This window comes from Panthera onca, chromosome C1, assembly GCF_046562875.1.
Source record: "Panthera onca isolate mPanOnc1 chromosome C1, mPanOnc1 haplotype 2, whole genome shotgun sequence".
NCBI lineage: Eukaryota > Metazoa > Chordata > Mammalia > Carnivora > Felidae > Panthera > Panthera onca.
This window is the reverse complement of record NC_138346.1, coordinates 203,348,561-203,366,439: the sequence shown is the minus strand read 5'-3', so window position 1 is coordinate 203,366,439 and position 17,879 is coordinate 203,348,561. Positions and strand designations below refer to the sequence as shown.

Below are 17,879 nucleotides of genomic sequence, written 5' to 3'. Positions count from 1 at the left end.
ACATATTCTTGGGGCGCCTGGGTGGCGCAGTCGGTTAAGCGTCCGACTTCAGCCAGGTCACGATCTCGCGGTCCGTGAGTTCGAGCCCCGCGTCAGGCTCTGTGCTGACAGCTCGGAGCCTGGAGCCTGTTTCCGATTCTGTGTCTCCCTCTCTCTCTGCCCCTCCCCCGTTCATGCTCTGTCTCTCTCTGTCCCAAAAATAAATAAAAAAACGTTGAAAAAAAAAATTAAAAAAAAAAAAAAAAAAAAAAAGAAATGCTACATATTCTTCCAGCTCCAGCTCAGGTATCACCTTTGGCAGTTTTCCTGGCAGGAAAATATAGGTCCTTTATCACACTTCCATAGCCCATTCCCAGTTCCTGTAGTAATCATCACGATCATAGCAGCAGCTAACTTGTGTTGACTGTTTACTATATGACAGGGACTGTGCTAATCCTTACAGGGCCCCTCAAGGTAGGTATTATTATAATCCCCTTTTACGTATTAGGAAACTGGCACAGAGCGGTTAATTAACTTGCCCAAGGACACACAGTCAGTAGGTAGTAAAGCTGGGATTCGAATTGAGTGTGTGCATTGCCAAGGCCCTTGCTTTTATCCATGGCTCCCTGCTGCCTGCATTGGGCCCACCACTCTGCCAGGCCCCTTCTCTCCCTGACACTGGTTAGTAAGTATTGAAATGGCAATCCTGGGGAAGATAATGCCTCCCCTGCTGGAGAAGGTAAGCATCAGGGAGCTGGCCTGAAGCCAGGTTACAGAAGTAGCAGAGCCTGGAGAGCCAGGCAGCTGCCTCTCTTGTATTTGAATATGAGTAACCCTCAGAGCAAGCCAGAATGCAATTCATACTGAATTGTTGGCAGTTTTAAGCCCAAGGGATTGTGGGAGGTGAGTTTAAATAGCAAGTAATGACTGGTCTTGTCACCGTGATATTTAAATAGAGGCTCTTGTTGGCAGATGTAAAGCAGATGTTAGAACGGGAGATCTGAGCTGAGGTTTCACTCAGCAAGGTTTCCTACCTCTGGGACCTTTGGCTGCTTTTCTGGAAACCGTTTACTTTTTTTCCAGAGTCGTAGCTGGCGCCAAAAAGGTCCTTAGAGCTATTGCTAAGAATAGTGATAATAAAAATAAAAATGATAAAAAATAATGATAGTAACAAGCTAGAATTGTTTTAGTACTTTTTTATGTGCCAGGTGATGTTTCAACATGTACGTTATTTCATGTAGCATGACATTCCCAACATGTATGTTATTTCATGTACCACGACAATCCCATGAGGGTTTACAATCCTCCATTTTAAAGAGGGGAAGCCAAAGCTCAGAGAGTTAAGGTAATTCCCCTGAAGTCATACAGCAGTAAGTGGCACAGGCAGGACCCCAGCCCAGGACTTCTGGTCTTCAGAATCCACACAGGGAAGCTGAAGCAGAGAGAGAAGTGACCTTGATTTTGCTGCCCCACCCTTGACATTGAGGTCTGTTGAAGCCACGCCAAGAAAGCAGCTGAGTTTGAAGCCTTGCAGCCTGCTTGTAGTGTGGCCCTCACCCTCCTTCCCTCTCCAGCAGCCCTTCCCATCCAGAGGCTGCACTAAGAGTACAGGGACCAAAAGTCCTGGCTTGTGCCTCACGGCCACGTATATTAATAGAGCCCCCTTTCGTTTTCAAAGCGTCCCAGTTGGGTCGACCTGTGTCCTCAATATAAAGTTCCTGATAGTTGGGAGGCCTCACTACTTCCTCACCTGTATATATGGGACCAAAGTGCTGGGGACACCTGTTAAGGTCCGGCCCTGCCACTTGCTCACTCTGACTTTGGCCATGTCTTGGTCTTTCTCGGGCAGTTGAAATTCTCCACTGGCAGGAGCCCCCATGGAGGTATTTGCCTCCAAATGAGGCTGGCCCTTGCCACTTTCCTTCCTTCTCTTCCACCTCAGTGGACTCTGCCCAATGAAGTCGAGAGCCAGTTGGGAGCCAGTTAGGTGTTGCCTCAGCGGCATCGTCCCCATCTGACATCGCGTGCGGAGGAACTCAGGATCCAAAGATACGGCAGGTGAAGATGCTGGCCTGAGGCCACCACCAGGCAGTTCTCCCAACCTGCCCCTCAGTGGGGCAGGAATCTGTTTTAGTGTTGAGACAGAGTCACTGAGTCCAAGGTCAAATCCCTGTTCTGGGTTAGCCATCCACGTGGACTTGTTGAACACTTCCCCCTTTAAATAACTTCTGTGAACACACCTGGTGTGGTTCCTCTGCAAAAAGAGGAAGTCGGTGGCTCGTCCAGAGGCGGAAGCCACCCGGGCCCCACACCTCGTTCCCTCCCTGCCGGCAGACCCAGACACCCCCATTTTGCAGTTTTCCAGCTCTGAGGTTTGGGGGCGGAGCTTAACGTCAGGAGTTCTGCCGGTTGTCACCTCGACTCTGAATCGCCTCTTGCCACACACTTGAGGACTACTAATAGGTGTACGTTCAAACTGTGTAACCCCTGGGCCGGTGGCATCGCCTTTGCCTGACTTTCAATGCTCACAAAATTGAATCAAGCACCACTTCACAAGGGCTTGGGGCATAATTAACTTTGATGAAGCCCTTTGAAATGCCTGGATGAAAGGGCATTTAATTATATTGCGCTGTTACTAACCAGGTCTGTCTGTAGCCAGTTATTATGCGTGGAGATTGATATACTTGTGGAAATGGCTTTTAAAAGAAACCCCAGCCGCCTGTGTCACTACTGGGAATGTAGCACTCCCGAGACAGGGTTGTCTTATTTTCCTAATTTACCTGCACCGCCTTTGAAGGGCACCTCAGAGAACACAGTGGGAGACAGCCCGGAGGAATAGTGACAGTCGGGAGACTGGAAGTCAGACCTGGAGCGACACAGAGCCTCCCGTCCCCACCTCTGCCAAGTTGTTACATTTCTTTGGGCCTTACTTTGTTCACGTGTAAAGTCCTTCCAACCCGTGTGCCGAACCTAGGACTCCAGACAGTACACACTTCATAGGTGGGTTATGGCCCAAAGGCAACGCATGGAAAGGGTTTCACGCCACACCTAATGTGTATGTATAAAAACACTCCGTAAATACCGTCCTTGATTATCATAGTAACCTTTTAACCTTGTTTTTCTGCTGCTTAGCCTGCTTATAATTTTTTTTTTAAGTTTATTTATTTATTCTGAGAGAGAGAGAGGGAGACAGAATCCCAAGCAGGCTCCACACTCAGAGCCCGACATGGGGCTCAAACCCGCAAACCCACGACATCACGACCTGAGCCGAGATCAAGAGTCAGAGCCACCCAGGAGCCCCTACGGTTTTTATTTCTAGGTTTGGGCCCTCACCATCCTCCTCCCCGAAATAGTATTGACTTGTCTACATGGCCACAGGGGCTCATTTCCCTTCTTGATCTCTTTACTTCCACCTGGCGAGTTGTTAGCACACTCTCGGGCAGCCTTGTGGACCTCATTGGCATTGCATCTGAGGACAGCTTAGTCTCTTGCGGTAAAAATAAAATAGCTACCAGTTATAGGTTGAACCATATGAAACTACCATTTCGTATGGGTCCAAGTGGCAAAATAGTGGCAGTTTCCTCCAGCTCACCCTAGTTCCAAGTTACCGAGGTAAGTGCTTTCTCCCAACTATCTCAGGAAGTCCACGCACCAGCTCTGAGAGAGGGGCACTGCTGACCCAGCTAGCGAGGAGGTGAAGCAAATCCCCCAGCCCGCCCTTGAACCTGCAGCCGCGTGATCCCCACGTGCCCTCTGAAAAGCCCTCGCTGTGGTCTCCGCTTTCTGCACAACTCCCAGAGCCTGGTTCCAGCTCCCCTTTGTCCCCCATAAAGGAAATAAGGCAGCTGTGAGGTGTTGTGGGAGCCAGAACCAGGGTCCTTCTGTCTCCTCTCTGCCCAAGGCAGTCGCTGTAGAATCACTGCCAGTTAACTCTTTGAACCATTAATCATTAGCGTAGATAAACTGACTTTCTGTGCCGAGTGCCTGCCTGGCCCCCAGATCTCTGCCTCCTTGAGGATGAGTTCCTTGCTCTGTAGCCTTAATGAGCTACACTTAATGAAGGGCTTCCTTTGGGGTCTTCAGACTTGACCCTCTAAAGAAACACCTTGTGTTTCCCCATTCATTCCTTTGGTTGACATCTAAGACATAAAACTTGTGTCACAAGTTTATATTTGCAAAGTATGTCGTTTCTAGCACATTTTAATACGAGTATTTTTTTTATAGCCCCTGAGATATGAAGCCCACGTGATATCTACCATCAGCCTTCAGAACAAACTCTTCTTTTTATTTTATTTTTTTATTTTGAGAGAGAGAGAGAGAGTGCGTGCGCACACGAGTGGGGGAGAGGGAGAGAGGCGGGGAGAGAGAGAGAGAGAGAGGGAGGGAGGGAGGGAATCTTAAGCAGGCTCCACGCTCAGCGTGGAGCCTGACAGACTCCATCCCCTGACCCTGGGATCGTGACCTGAGCCAAAACTAACAGTCGGGCACTCAACCAACTGAGCCCCCCCAGGAGCCCCTGAAAAAGCTCTTCCTTAGCAGTCGGAAATTTTTACGTCATTCCTGTTTCTCCCTAACTTGGTATTTTCCCGACCTTTCCCCCACAGAATTTTGTCCCCAAACAGTGTCTGTGTTTTAACACTTAAAAATTATATGGACACATATCCTACTTGTCTACAAGAAAGGATGTAAAATAGGCGATCGAATTTCACTTTGTTAATGTTTCCTTTGGCATAAGGTTTGTGAAATAACAAAAATTCAACCAAGTAAATTTTGTAGATCTAATTGGCTTTATTAATTTATTCATGAATCAGGCAGCATCACATCCAGCAACTAGAGGGGAGCTCCAAAGGGCTACAGAAAGGGAAGGGGTTTTAAAAGCAAGACAAGAAAGTTATAAACAGAAAAAAAGGACTATTTCAGGTGAGATGACCTTTGGGGACAAAAGGGTCTTATTAGGTGGATTGTGTCATCTTCCTTTGGGGGATAGAGAGAGTCCATGTGACAGAGTACTTTATTGGTGTTGACCAGAAGCTTCCTGACTGACCAGTTAAGACTACATTTCTGGGGGAGGTTAGAACTTCAGTTAGGGGAGGTATTAAGCCCCAGTTTGGTGAGTTGGCCTAAGTGAGGCCATTTTGGGCCTCTGGCTTTCTTTTTAACATGTTCAGAAATAACTGATTCAACCCAGAAGCTTTTTATTGCTACAATTGAATAAAAGCAGTTGATTAATGTAATATAAAGTTTTATAATAATTATCAAGCATAAAATAACATATGAAGAATGGATATCTGGGGGTACCTGGGTGGCTCAGTCAGTTAAGCGTCCGACTTCAGCTCAGGTCATGAATTCACAGACCATGAGTTTGAGCCCTGCATCCGCCTCTGTGCTGACAGCTCAGAGCCTGGAGCCTGCTTTAATTTCTGTGTTTCCCTCTCTCTCTGCCCCTCCTGCCCCTCACTTTCTCTCTCTCTTTTGCTCTCTCTCATAAATAAATAAACAATTCAAAAAAATTTTTTAAATGAATATCTGAATGAGAATGGGACTTTGTTTTTAATATTCAAGACAAATATTACTGATGGCTAGAATGGGACAGATTTTAGCATCAGCTGTGTTGCAGGTTTGGGGTTTTATAGCTAGAGGTGCTGAGAACGTGTTCACAGAAGTACCTGGAATGGAAGGAATGTTGTTATGGCAGCATCCCTAAATTCTTTCAATTCCTTCTAAGTTTCGTGCTAAAAATCGCATAGTGATAAACTATTTTTATTGACTTATCAGCTAACAATATGAGGAGAGCCTCTTTCGGCCTCATTCAAAACAAAGTACTATATACATTTCATTTACCACAGTATTTGTTTGGCTTTCACAGTGTAGGCTCCCTCTCCTTGTAGATTCTTTGGCTGGTCTAATAATTAAATTGACATAAGATAGATTCCACAAGAGAAAAATTTAATGGCATACATATGGAGGCCCCAAAGAAGTAGCCAAAGCTGGTAACTTTCATACCTTTTAGACAATAGATTTGTGAAGAATTGATAAGACAAAAGGGGTTGGGCTTTGGATAGTAAATTAGTGAAGTAGTAGCAAGTTTTGTTTATACAGGTTTCTTGGCCTTAAATTTCCTATCTCTGGTGACAAGAATGTCTTTCTTCCTTCTGGTACATACTGGGAAGGTACCTTTCACATGGAGACTTATTTCCCACTTTCAGGAGGACAAATGGGGCCTCAGAGTATCCTTCTTGTACTGGCTGTTTCTTAAGTGACTTTAATTCAAAATAATCAATATGCCAAAGTGACATATTTTGGGGTGACCTATTTTGTTCCTCCTCAATAAGTTCTGTGACATTGACCAAAAAGGCATTATCAATTATGCTGATAAGTTTTCACCTAGAGGCACATTGGGTTAACCTGATATATCCAGAAAGGGTTGGGGAAATTGAAATCTTGTTAATTTTACTACATCTTTGCCTATACTGTATTTCAATACATGTATTTTAATTATAGTATGTGATACAAATATTTACTATTTACTAAATACTAAATTTACTATTATATGTACTATAATATTTGTACATATAATTGCAATTATAAATGCCTTATCACATGCTTGAATATGGCAATTATAATCCCTAACACAATCACTAAGAAAATAACTCAAAAATAGTCAAAGAAATTATAAGGGAATTAAAATGGTACACTAAGAAATATATCTCTTTAACACAAAAGAAGGCAGTAATGGAGAAACTGAGGAACAAAAAAAAAAAAAAAAAGACATGACATATAGAAAACAAAACAGTAGAAATCCTTCTTTATCGGTAATTACATTAAATGTAAATGAATTAAACTCTCCAATTAAAGGGGACAGATTGGCAGAATAGATTTTTTAAAAAACACAATCCAAGTATATGCTATTTACAAGATACTCACTTTAGATTCAAAGACAAAAAAAGATTGAAAATAAAAAAGTGGGAGAAGATAGTCCATGCAAACAATAACCAAAGGAGAGCTGAACTAGCTAAACTAACATCAGACAAAATAGACTTTAAGATGAAAATTATTACGAGTGACAAAGAAGAACATTACATAATGGTAAAAGAGTCAATCTATCAAGAAGATATAACAATAATAAAATATATACACCAAAATACATGAAGCAAAAATTGACAGAATGGAAAGAAGAAACAGGCAGTCCAGCAGTTATCATTGGATACTTCAGGACCTCACTAGCAGTACCTCACTGTCAAGAAAATGGAAGACTTGGGGGCGCCTGGGTGGCTCAGTCGGTTGAGCGAACGACTTCAGCTCAGGTCACGATCTCGCGGTCCGTGAGTTCGAGCCCCGCGTCAGGCTCTGTGCTGACAGCTCAGAGCCTGGAGCCTGTTTCAGATTCTGTGTCTCCCTCTCTCTGACCCTCCCCCGTTCATGCTCTGTCTCTCTCTGTCTCAAAAATAAATAAACGTTAAAAAAATTTTTTTTAAATAATAAAAAAAATAATAAAATAAAATAAAAAGAAAATGGAAGACTTGAACAACAACCAACTAGACTCAACCAACATCTATAGAACATCTCACTCAGTTGTAACAAAATACCCATTATTCTCAAGTGCATATGGAACATATGGCATAGAGCATATATTCTCTGGGATAGAGCATATATTAAGCCATAGAACAAATGTCAATAAATGTAAAAGACTGAGATCATATAAAGTATGTTCTCTGATCACAATGGAATAAAGTGAGAAATCAATAGCAAAAGGAAATTCATAACAATAAAGTAGGAAGTTCACATATGTGGAATTTAAACAACACATTCCTAAGTAACCAGTGAGTTAGTGAAGACATTACAGGGGAAATTGGAAAATACCTTGAGAGGCCCCTGGGTGACTCAGTCGGTTAAGCATCCAGCTTCGATTCAAGTCATGATCTCACGGTTCATGAGTTCGAGCCCCGCATCAGGCTCTGTGCTGACAGCTCAGAGCTTGGAGCCTGCTTCAGAGTCTGTGTCTCCCTCTCGCTCTGCCCATCCCCTGCTTGTGCTCTGTCTCTCTCTCTCTCAAAAATAAATAAACATTTTTAAAAATTTTTGAATAAAAAAATACCTTGAGCAATCTCATCCTAAAATTCATATGCAGACATGAGGAACCCCAACTGGCCAAAACAGTCTTGGAAAAAGAAGAACAAAGTTGGAGGATTTCAACTTCTTGATTTCAAAACTTACTGCAAAGCTACAGCAATCAAAACCATGTGATAGTGACCGAAGGATAGACTCACATATCGATACAGAGTCCAAATATAAACCAACACATCTATGGCCAACATATTTTCGACAAGGGTGCCAAGACTACTTCTGTGAGGAATGAATAGTGTTTTAAACAAATGAGACAGAGACAACTGGATATCCACATGTGAAAGAATGAAGTTGGATTCCTTCTTCCCATCATATACAAAAAATAACTCGAAATGGATCAGACACCTAAATGTAAGAGCTAGGACTATAAAACCCTTAGAAACATAGGTATAGGCACACATTGGAGACATTGCAAATTTGGTTCTAGACAACCTACAACAAAGTAAATATTGCAGTAAAGTGAGTCAAATGAATTTTTTGTTTCCTAGTGCATATAAAATTATGTTTACGCTATACTTTAGTCTATTAAATGTGCAGTAGCGTTATGTCTAAAAAGCAATGTCGTGCCTTAATTTTAAAAGACTTTATTGCTTAAAAATGCTAATCATCATCTGAGCTTCAAGTCAGAATCTTTTTGCTGGTGGAGGCTCTTGCCTCCATATTGATGGCTGCTGACTGATCAGGGTGGTGGGTGTTGAAGGCTGGGGTGGCTGGGGCAATTTCTTAAAATAAGACAGTAGTGACATTTGCTGCTCCGATGGACTCTTTCTTTCACAGACAATTCCTCTATAGCCTGTGACGCCGTTTGATAGCATTTTACCCACAGTAGGACTTCTTTCAAAATTGGGGTCACTTCTCTCAAACCCTGCTGCTGCTTTATCAACTCAGTTTATGTAATATTGCAAATCCTTTGTTGTCATTTCAATAATCTTCACAGCATCTTCACCGGGAGTAGATTCTCCGTCCACCATTGTCTTACTTTCTTTGCTCGTCTATGGGAAACAACTCCTCATCCATTCAAGTGTATCATGAGATCGCAACAATTCCGGCACATCTTCAGGCTCCCCTTCTAGTTCTACTTCACTTGCTGTTGCCACCACATCCACAGTGACTTCGTCCACTGAAGCCTTGAACCCCTCACAGTCATCCATGATGGTGGGAATCAACTTCTTCCAAACTCCTGTTAATGTTGATGTTCTGATCTCTTTGTATGAATCACAAATATTCTTAACAGCATCTAGAATGGTGAATCCTTTCTTGAAGGTTTTCAGTTTACTTTGCCCAGATCCATCAGAGAAATCACTCTCTCTGGCATCTATAGCCTTAGGAAATGTATTTCTTGGGGGCGCCTGGGTGGCTTAGTTGGTTAAGCATCCAACTTCGGCTTGGATCGTGATCTCGTGGTTCACGAGTTCAAGCCCCGCATCAGGCTCTGTGCTGACAGCTTGGAGCCCGGATTGGACTCTGTGTCTCCCTTTCTTTCTGCCTCTTCCCTACTTGTTCATTCTCTCTCTCTCTCTCTCTCTCTCTCTCTCTCTCTCTCAAAAATAAACGTCAAAATTTTTTTTGAAAAAAAGAAATGTATTTCTTAGAAAATAAGACTTGAAAGTTGAAATTACTCTTTGATCCATGGGCTGAAGTCGGACTTGTCACCGACTGAACCACCCAGGTGCCCCATCATCAACTTTTAAAAAAGAAAAATAACAAGTGTTGGCCAGGATGTGGAGAAATTGGAGTCCTCAGCCGGTGGGAATGTAAACAGGTGCAGCCACTATGGAAAACAGTTTGACCATTCGCCCAAAAGTTAAAATAGTCACCATAGATACCCAAGAGACTCGAAAATATATGTTGGTACAAAAACTCGTACAAGGATGTTAGTTATCTGTAATAGAAAGTGGCGATAACTCAGATGTGACTGGTGATTGGATAAACAAAATGTGTTATATCCACGTAATGGAATATTATTTGACCATAAAGGGGAATGAAGTATTGGTACGTGTTATAACATACGAACCTTAAAACATTATGCTCGATGAAAGAAACCAGACACAAAAGACCACATACTGTAGGATTCCATTTATATGAAATGTCCAGAATAGGACAGGTCCAGAAACAGGAAGTAGATTAGTGGTTGCCGGGGGCTGGGGTGATGGGGAACGGAGAGGGACTGCTAATGGGTTTGGGGTTTCTTTTGGGGGGAGATGGTGGAAATGCTTGGGATTTAGAGAGTCGCATGGTTGTACAACACTGATGAAAAGTGGACATTTCCAATATTGTGTTGCAACTGTAGAAATCAGATGTGCACCCCTCCCCCGTTTGCTGTCGTTGCTTGCTGTGGTTTGTTAGTGTTTGTTCGTTTTCGTGATTTTTCTAAATTCTTTTCATAAAGTCCATGTGACCGCTGTTGTATCCAGCCTGATGAAGTCTGTTCCTGTTGGGTGGTCACCTTGTGTTTTGACAGTTTCCTTAACCACGTAGATCCAAAAAAGGAAAAAAAGAGAAAAAAAAAAAAAAAACCTCCCCCAATTCTGCCAGTCTAAGCACATTGGCTGTGTGTCGGGGCCCTCCAATGCTTGGTCAGGCCATTTATACCCCTGTGCCTTAGCCCTTGCTCCCTGCTTGTATCCAGCCTGCAGGCCAGCCAGAGGTGAAGGCTAGTGTTTAATCAGGCCTTTTTGGAGCATGCATCCAGCCCTGGCTACATGCATGGCCTTTTTGATTCCCCGGTATACATGGAGACTTTAGAAAGCCCTTATCCTCTGTGTATCTCCTTTCCCAGACTCTTCCTGCCAGGCTTTTCTTTCTGTCTGTTGCTCCTCCTGAGTACTGTCCCTTGCCCCAAGCTGTTACACAGCCATTACTTGTACCTTTAAAGGCTTTAAAGTCAGACAGAACAAAGACAAGCCCTGTGCCAACCCTTCAGGGATCACCAGACAGGTCAGAATCCACAACCACAGTTTTTAAAAAAATAAGGTTCATGTATCACTCTCTCTGTGTCCTCATGGCTGTCACAGATCTGGGGTGTAAGGGATGGGAGGCAGGCAATTTAAAATGCCACAGTGCTCTCTTACCGTAAAGCAACAGCTTCTCTCTTCACCATGCCCTCCTCTGATTGTTACATGTTTTTGGCTAGACCCCAGGGTTGTATAAACAAAGTGATTCTGATAGGTTTTGTCAGCTCATTAGCTGTTATTCTGGAGAGATGGGTCCCTGGAATTCTCTATTCCACCATTTTCAATGGTGTCACTCATAACATTGTGAATAGACCGAAAACCACTGTGTGGGATACTTTTAAAAGGTCAAAATGGTGAATTTTATGATTTGTGAATTTTACCTCAATAAAAAAGGTAATGATGGGTTAAATAAAGATATTCTAGGTCTATAGAATGGCCTTAAAGAGCATCTCAAGTCAGGCATTACAATGGGAAGACATTAGCTGGGCAAAGAAAGGGGGTGGGGAAAACAAGCAGGAGAATCATACACACTCAAGTCGGATGAAAGACGAAAGCTACCTGTTAGTGAATATCTGGGATAGAGTCAGATCTTGAGTCCCAGACAGAAACTGCTGGATCGTTCATCAACCTCGGTTTACTAAGGAAGTGTATCAGTTAGCTACTACTGAGTAACAAACCACCTGGAAACCTAAATTTACAAACCACAACCATTTTACTGCTTGCAATTCTACAGGTCAAGAATCTGAACAGGATCCAAAAGAGTTGAAGTCAGGATGTAAAAGAGATAATAGGACTTGAGTATTGATCGCAGTACTATCCACAATAGTCAAGGTGTGGAAATAACCTAAATGTCCACTGACGATGAATGAAGAAAGAAAACGTGATGTATCCATACAATGGAATATTGTGAATATTATGCAGCCTTGAGAAAGAAAAACATCTTTCTGAAAAAGGAAAACAGTCTGTGTCAACGGAGATGAAACTTGAGGACAAAATGCGAAGTAAAATAAGTCCTACGGGCTACATGTTTGTCATCCTCCCCCCCACCCCCACCCCCCCTGCCAAAATTTATATGTTAAAGCCCCAGTCCCCAATGTGATGTTTTGGAGGTGAGACCTTTGGAAGATAATGAGGTCATGAATGTGGAGCCCTTGTGAATGGGATTAGTGCCCCTGTAAGAAGAGACACAGAAGGATCATTTCTCTCTCTCTCTCTCTCTCTCTCTGACATGTGAGGATATAGCAAGAAGGTGTCCATCTGCAAACCAGGAAGAGACCTCTAAGCAGGAACAGAATCAGCCAAAATCTTGATCTTGGACTTGCTAGCCTTTAGAACTGTGAAAAATATTGTTGAAGCTACCCAGTCTGTGGTATTTGTTAGAGCAGCTAACACTCACTGAGGCAGTAAGCCAATCACAGACCGACAAATACCACATGATTCCACCTAGATGAGCTGTAGACCACAGTCAAACTCGCAGAATCAGAGAGTAGAACGGTGGTTGTGGGGTTGGCGGGGAGGGGAAATGGGAGTTGCTAATCAACAGGCATAGAGTCTCAATTACGGAAGATGAATAAATTCCAGAGATCTTTGTGCCTATATTTAACAGTACTGCATTATACACTTAAATTGTTCTTAAGAGGGCAAATTTGGGCTACAGTATCATCTGGAGTGCTGGACCGGGGCTGGAGAATCCAAAATGGCATCACTCATGTCTGGAGCCTCAGCTGGGGTGGCTTACTCAGCTGGCAGTTGGCCGAGATGGCTGGGCCTTTCTCTTCTCTTGCTGTTGACTGGGCCCACTCATATATCTATTTGGTCTTCCACATGACCCCTGTCCCTCCTTATGGATAGGCTGGACTTCTTTATAGGTGGTTGAATTCCCTCTGTACAAAAGTAGAAGGTATAAGGCCTGAGCCCGGAAGTCCCAGAGCCTCATTTCCACCTCATTCACAAGGCCTACCCAGATTCGGATGGTGGGGAGAAAAATTCCCACCTCTTGAGGGCATACAGAGATGAGAGAGATGTTTGGCAGGCATCATTCCACTTTTATTTACCAGAAATGGTAACCCCAACTCGGACAGTATAATTGTGAAAGTATAATGGTAAAAGTCCTGCCTCTCCACTAGGCCTCCACTGACACCACCCAGTGGGAGAAGGGGACTTCGCTGCTGCCAGCTGGGGTTAGAAGTCCACGCTCCCCGTGTGGGCTCTTCTCACTCTGTGGGGTGGGGAGGTGCCTCATCACTGGACCCCAGATCCGTCCTGGGCCTTCTCTGATAATCCCAGCATGTGGGTTAAGGTGTCTTGTTATAACTGTGAAAGGTTGGAAATCTAGGCTCCCTCCTTGGCCTCTGCTGGTGTTGGGGACTGGGTCGGGGGGGGAGCTATTTTTTTTTCCTGTGGCATTTGGAATACAGCAGTTGTCTAAAAGTTTTCTGTCTCAGGGCGCCTGGGTGGCTCAGTTGGTTAGGCATCCGACTTCAGCTTGGGTCATGATCTCACAGTTCATGGGTTCAAGCCCCACATCGGGCTCTGTGTTGACAGCTCAGAGCCCGGAGCCTGCTTTGGATTCTGTGTCTCCCCCTCTCTCTCTGCCCTTCCCCCACTCGCACTCTGCCTCTCTCTCTCAAAACTAAACATTAAAAAAAAATTTTTTTTAATAAAAACAATAAAAGTTTTCTGTCTTGCTTGACTGCTCATCTTCTGGTCTTTTGGCTAGAGAGCACGGGCTTTTCTTAGAGCTTTTTTGTCTATACCCATTATTATTCCCAGGTTGCCCGTTTCTTCAGCTTCGAGTCTGAGCGACGTGAGGTGAGGAGAAAACCCAGGGAACCCACTGCCGTGTCGTTCCTCGGGCCCCCAGCTCCCCAGCCTGTCTGCCTTCTCCTCTCCACCTTTCAGAGTCATCTCATGTTTGCTTTGTATACGACATCCAGGGTTTCCTGTTGTACACAGCAGGAAGCATAAGAAAAAGTGAGTCCGCTCCATCTTGCTGGAAGCAGAAGTTCCGTCATTTGCTTTTTAAACTGGAAGGAATAACAGAATTTATTGTATGTAAACGGCATTGGAATATTTAAGACGTATGTTTGTTACATTCTTAAGTGCAGTTTATTAGACTTACAAGCACTTCTTAGTTCCTTTGTAAGATTTTATGTAAAAGAAACGAAATTTGTGAATCGGTTTTTTTATAGCAAATATAATTTTTTTAAGTTTATTTATTTTGAGAGAGAGAGAGAGAGAATGAGCACAGCAGGGGCAGAAAGAGAAGAGGACAGAGGATCTGAAGCAGGCTCTGTGCCGACAACAGAGAGCCCAGCACGGGGCTCAGACTCACGAACCAGGAGATCATGACTCAAGCCAAAGTCTGATATTTAACCAACTGAGCCACCCAGGCGTCCCTAGCAAATATAATTTAAAAAAAAAAAAATCAATGTAATACAGAGAGGCGCTTTTTTTTTTTTGGTCTGCAAAAGCCATCCTTCGAAGAAATGAACACTCAGGTTTACTAGGAGTTGGACTCATTATAAACACGTACCCGAACTGCATCCCATAAAGCATGGGCTCGGGCTCTGTGGGGCAAACAATAGAAACCAACTCGAGCAAAAAAGACTGCGAGGCTGCTCCCAGAATGGAAGGAAGGGCTAGAGAAGGAGGTCTGGGGAAGTCCCAGGCACCAGGATGGCCCCTGGGGCCTGACTTGCCCAGGCCTGGCCTTGGGCAGCAGTGAGCCCAGCCTTCTTTCAGGCCTCCATGCTTCTCTGTTCAAGATGTATACCCCAGAGAGAGGTTCTGACCTGCCTGGTTGGCTCAAGCGTGAGTCTAGGCCCGTCTTTGTCCAGGGAGGACAGAGCACTTGGAATAACAGTCCCAATGAGACTTTGCAAGGGGGAGCGGGGGCAAGAGGGAGCCTTCCACAGCAAAATCAGGGTGCTGTTGCCAGACCAAAAGGAACGGGATTCAAATGGCAGGCGGGTGAGCATCACAGATGTCTGCAGACCACGAGTTCTAGAGCCAAGTAGGTTTGGGACACCTGGGATGGCCGAGGAGGAACTGCCCGTGAGGCCCTCCGACCTGCCAGTGCACTGTGGCCTCCAAGCCGTGCACCCAGGATCCAGTGTTTCCCAAACTTACTTAACTATGTGGTGCTTTTTGCCTCAGAATCCCATTGACATCTCTAGGAACCCAGTTAGGGAAACCCTGGCCTGGTGGATCTCCAGTGACCCTTTTAGCTCTGAGATCTTGTGATCCCACAGGAAGGACATGGTTTCTGGTTAAGTCTGTTTAAGAAGAGACAGACAGCAGGGGCACATGGGTGGCTCAGTCTGTTGAGCGTCCGACTCTGGCTCAGGTCACGATCTCGCGGTCCGTGAGTTCTAGCCCCACGTCGGGCTCTGTGCTGACAGCTCGGAGCCCGGAGCCTGCTTCGGATTCTGTCTCCCTCTCTCTCTGCCCCTCCCCCGCTCATGTTCTGTCTCTGTCTCTCTCTCTGTCTGTCAAAAATAAATAAACATTTAAAAAAAAAAAAAAAGAGAGAGAGAGAGACAGCAAAAACACATCAACAGAGATGGAGAAGGACCAAGGAAGTGCAGCTCAAGCAGTGAGAGCCTTCTGGGGAAGAAGTGGAAGCCAGCTCCCTTGGGTCCATGAGATGCCCTCAATGACCTTCTATTAAGGAGTTGTTTTCTAAAGTGAAATGAACGAAAGTCAGGTTCCTGTCTGGCCTGCTCATTCACTTGGTTTCTGTTGGCAGTCTGGCTTACGTGACCAGAGGCTTAGGTGGGGGCTGGAAGGATCCTTAGAGGTTATCTGGGCTGGCGTTTACATTTTCCGGACGGGGACACACAAGCCTGATGAGGGGAAGGGACTCCCCCAAGGCCATGCAGTGACGAGGCAGCAGAGCTGTAACTAGAACCCAGGTCTCCTGGCTCCCAGCTCAGCATACTTCCTTTATTTTGCAATGCTGCACCTTGCTGGGGACAAAGTCAAGGACAGGCCATGGTGGTTTCTGTCAGTGAAAACACCCCCTCCCTCCTCCTCTTCCACAACCAACTACCTTCTTAGCTGTCTAGGCCCTCAGGATTCCAGGAAAGAGGGGAGGAGAGAGGGACAGAGGCTTGACTCCCTGCCTTACCACTTGCTAATTAGGTCTTCTAGATGAATTGTAGGACTGTGTTTGTCTCGCTCACAGCTGATTTCCTAGGGCCCACCCAGGCCTTAAGGACCCAGCATATTTCACAGGGAGGGAGGAACCTCTTGAGCTTAGGGGGAGTTGGAAAAGGCCCATCCTGGGGAGGGAGGATTCATATTTGGCTAAGATAGAACATTTCTTGGTGTTTAGTGGTGAAATAACCCCGGAGGGTGTGTTGGCAACATAGTATAGTGTGGTTTAAATGCTGAGGCAAGTACCCTCTGACCCAGCAGTCCCCCTTCTGAGAATTTATCCCAAGGAGGTAATCCTAATCCTCATAAATGCACAAAAATGCATGTACTAGGATATTCAGTTAGAGCAGTGTTTTCAAAAAAGGAAACAGCCTCAATACCCAATAATGGAGAAGCAATGATAAAAAATACGGTACATCGAAATGACGAGTTATTTGATATTTATTAAAAATGATGAATTAAATATGCTTGACAGGGGAATGTGTTTATAATATCTTAAGTAAAAATGGGTTATAAAAAGATTATAGTCTTATTTTTATCAAATGAACTAACATTGTCATTCATATCTGAATTATGGACAGAAAAAAGTTTACAAGAACAAAATGTTTGCAGGAGTTGTCTCTGGGTTTTGGAATTACAGGTGGCTTTTCTATTATGTCATAATTGTTACTGTTCCTGTCATTTATTTGTATTCCCTGATTGTTCTACAATGAATATATATTTGGTAGTCATCTTTTAAGGTTAAAAGAAAATGCCATGCCAAGAAATCTGAACCTTATTCTTAAGGTGATAGAAATTAAATGTTTATAAATGAAATGATTAAAAATTAAGCACATTAGCCAGTTTAAAGAGTCTCACTGAGGGGCGCCTGGGTGGCTCAGTCGGTTAAGTGTTCGACTTCGACTTCAGCTCAGGCCTGATCTCATGGTTCGTGGGTTCGAGCCCCGCGTCGGGCTCTGTGCTGGCAGCTCAGAGCCTGGACCCCACCTCAGATTCTGTGTCTCCCTCTCTCTCTGAACCTCCCCCATTCACACTCTTTGTGTGTCTCTCTCTGTCAAAAATAAATATTAAAAACTTAAAAAAAAAAAAGAGTCTCATTGAGACCCCTCTGGCAACATGACAAATCCACTGATAAAATGGCAAATTGTATTCCTGCCTTTGTTTCTCTTGTAAATTCTGATTTGCTTTCCTGCACAAGACTAAGGGGAGTCGATCCATTAAGGGAATAGCAGAGCAGATTCAGGCCTTACCAGGTCTTTATGACCGGTGGACAAAGGACGTTGCTTTGTGGAAGTATCCAGCTCAGGGCAATGTTTTGTAAACCAGCAAAGCAGCCGTGTTGACCATGAGTAGTAAAACTCCAATAGAAGGTCAGGGGTGTGGCTTTGTGGCAGATGTTTTCCTGGTTTGGTTTGGGGACAGCAAACAGTGGGACCTCAGATGTGCCCTGGGGCCCTTTAGCTTCGACCCAGTTCACATCTTCTCCTGTGAATTTTCCTTACAGGAAAACCTGATCGGCGCCCTTTTGGCAATTTTCGGGCACCTTGTGGTCAGCATCGCGCTTAACCTGCAGGTAAGTGTCAGTCACCAGCACCGTCTACAGCGGAGACACAGCTCTGATCAGCCGGGGCGTCTGGTGCGGACCCCGCTGCCTCCTCACCG

General features: G+C 44.4%; 1 protein-coding gene across 2 annotated transcripts in view; it reads left to right on the top strand.

Moving 5' to 3' along the window:
- The window catches only part of NIPAL3 (NIPA like domain containing 3), a 51,371-nt gene that overhangs the window by 7,582 nt on the left and 25,910 nt on the right, over positions 1–17,879 (top strand). For both annotated transcript variants that reach the window (XM_078452196.2, XM_078452197.2), the window contains exon 3: positions 17,722–17,790. In XM_078452196.2, the coding sequence (XP_078308322.1) occupies positions 17,722–17,790 (69 nt within the window). The remainder of the gene's footprint in view (positions 1–17,721; positions 17,791–17,879) is intronic.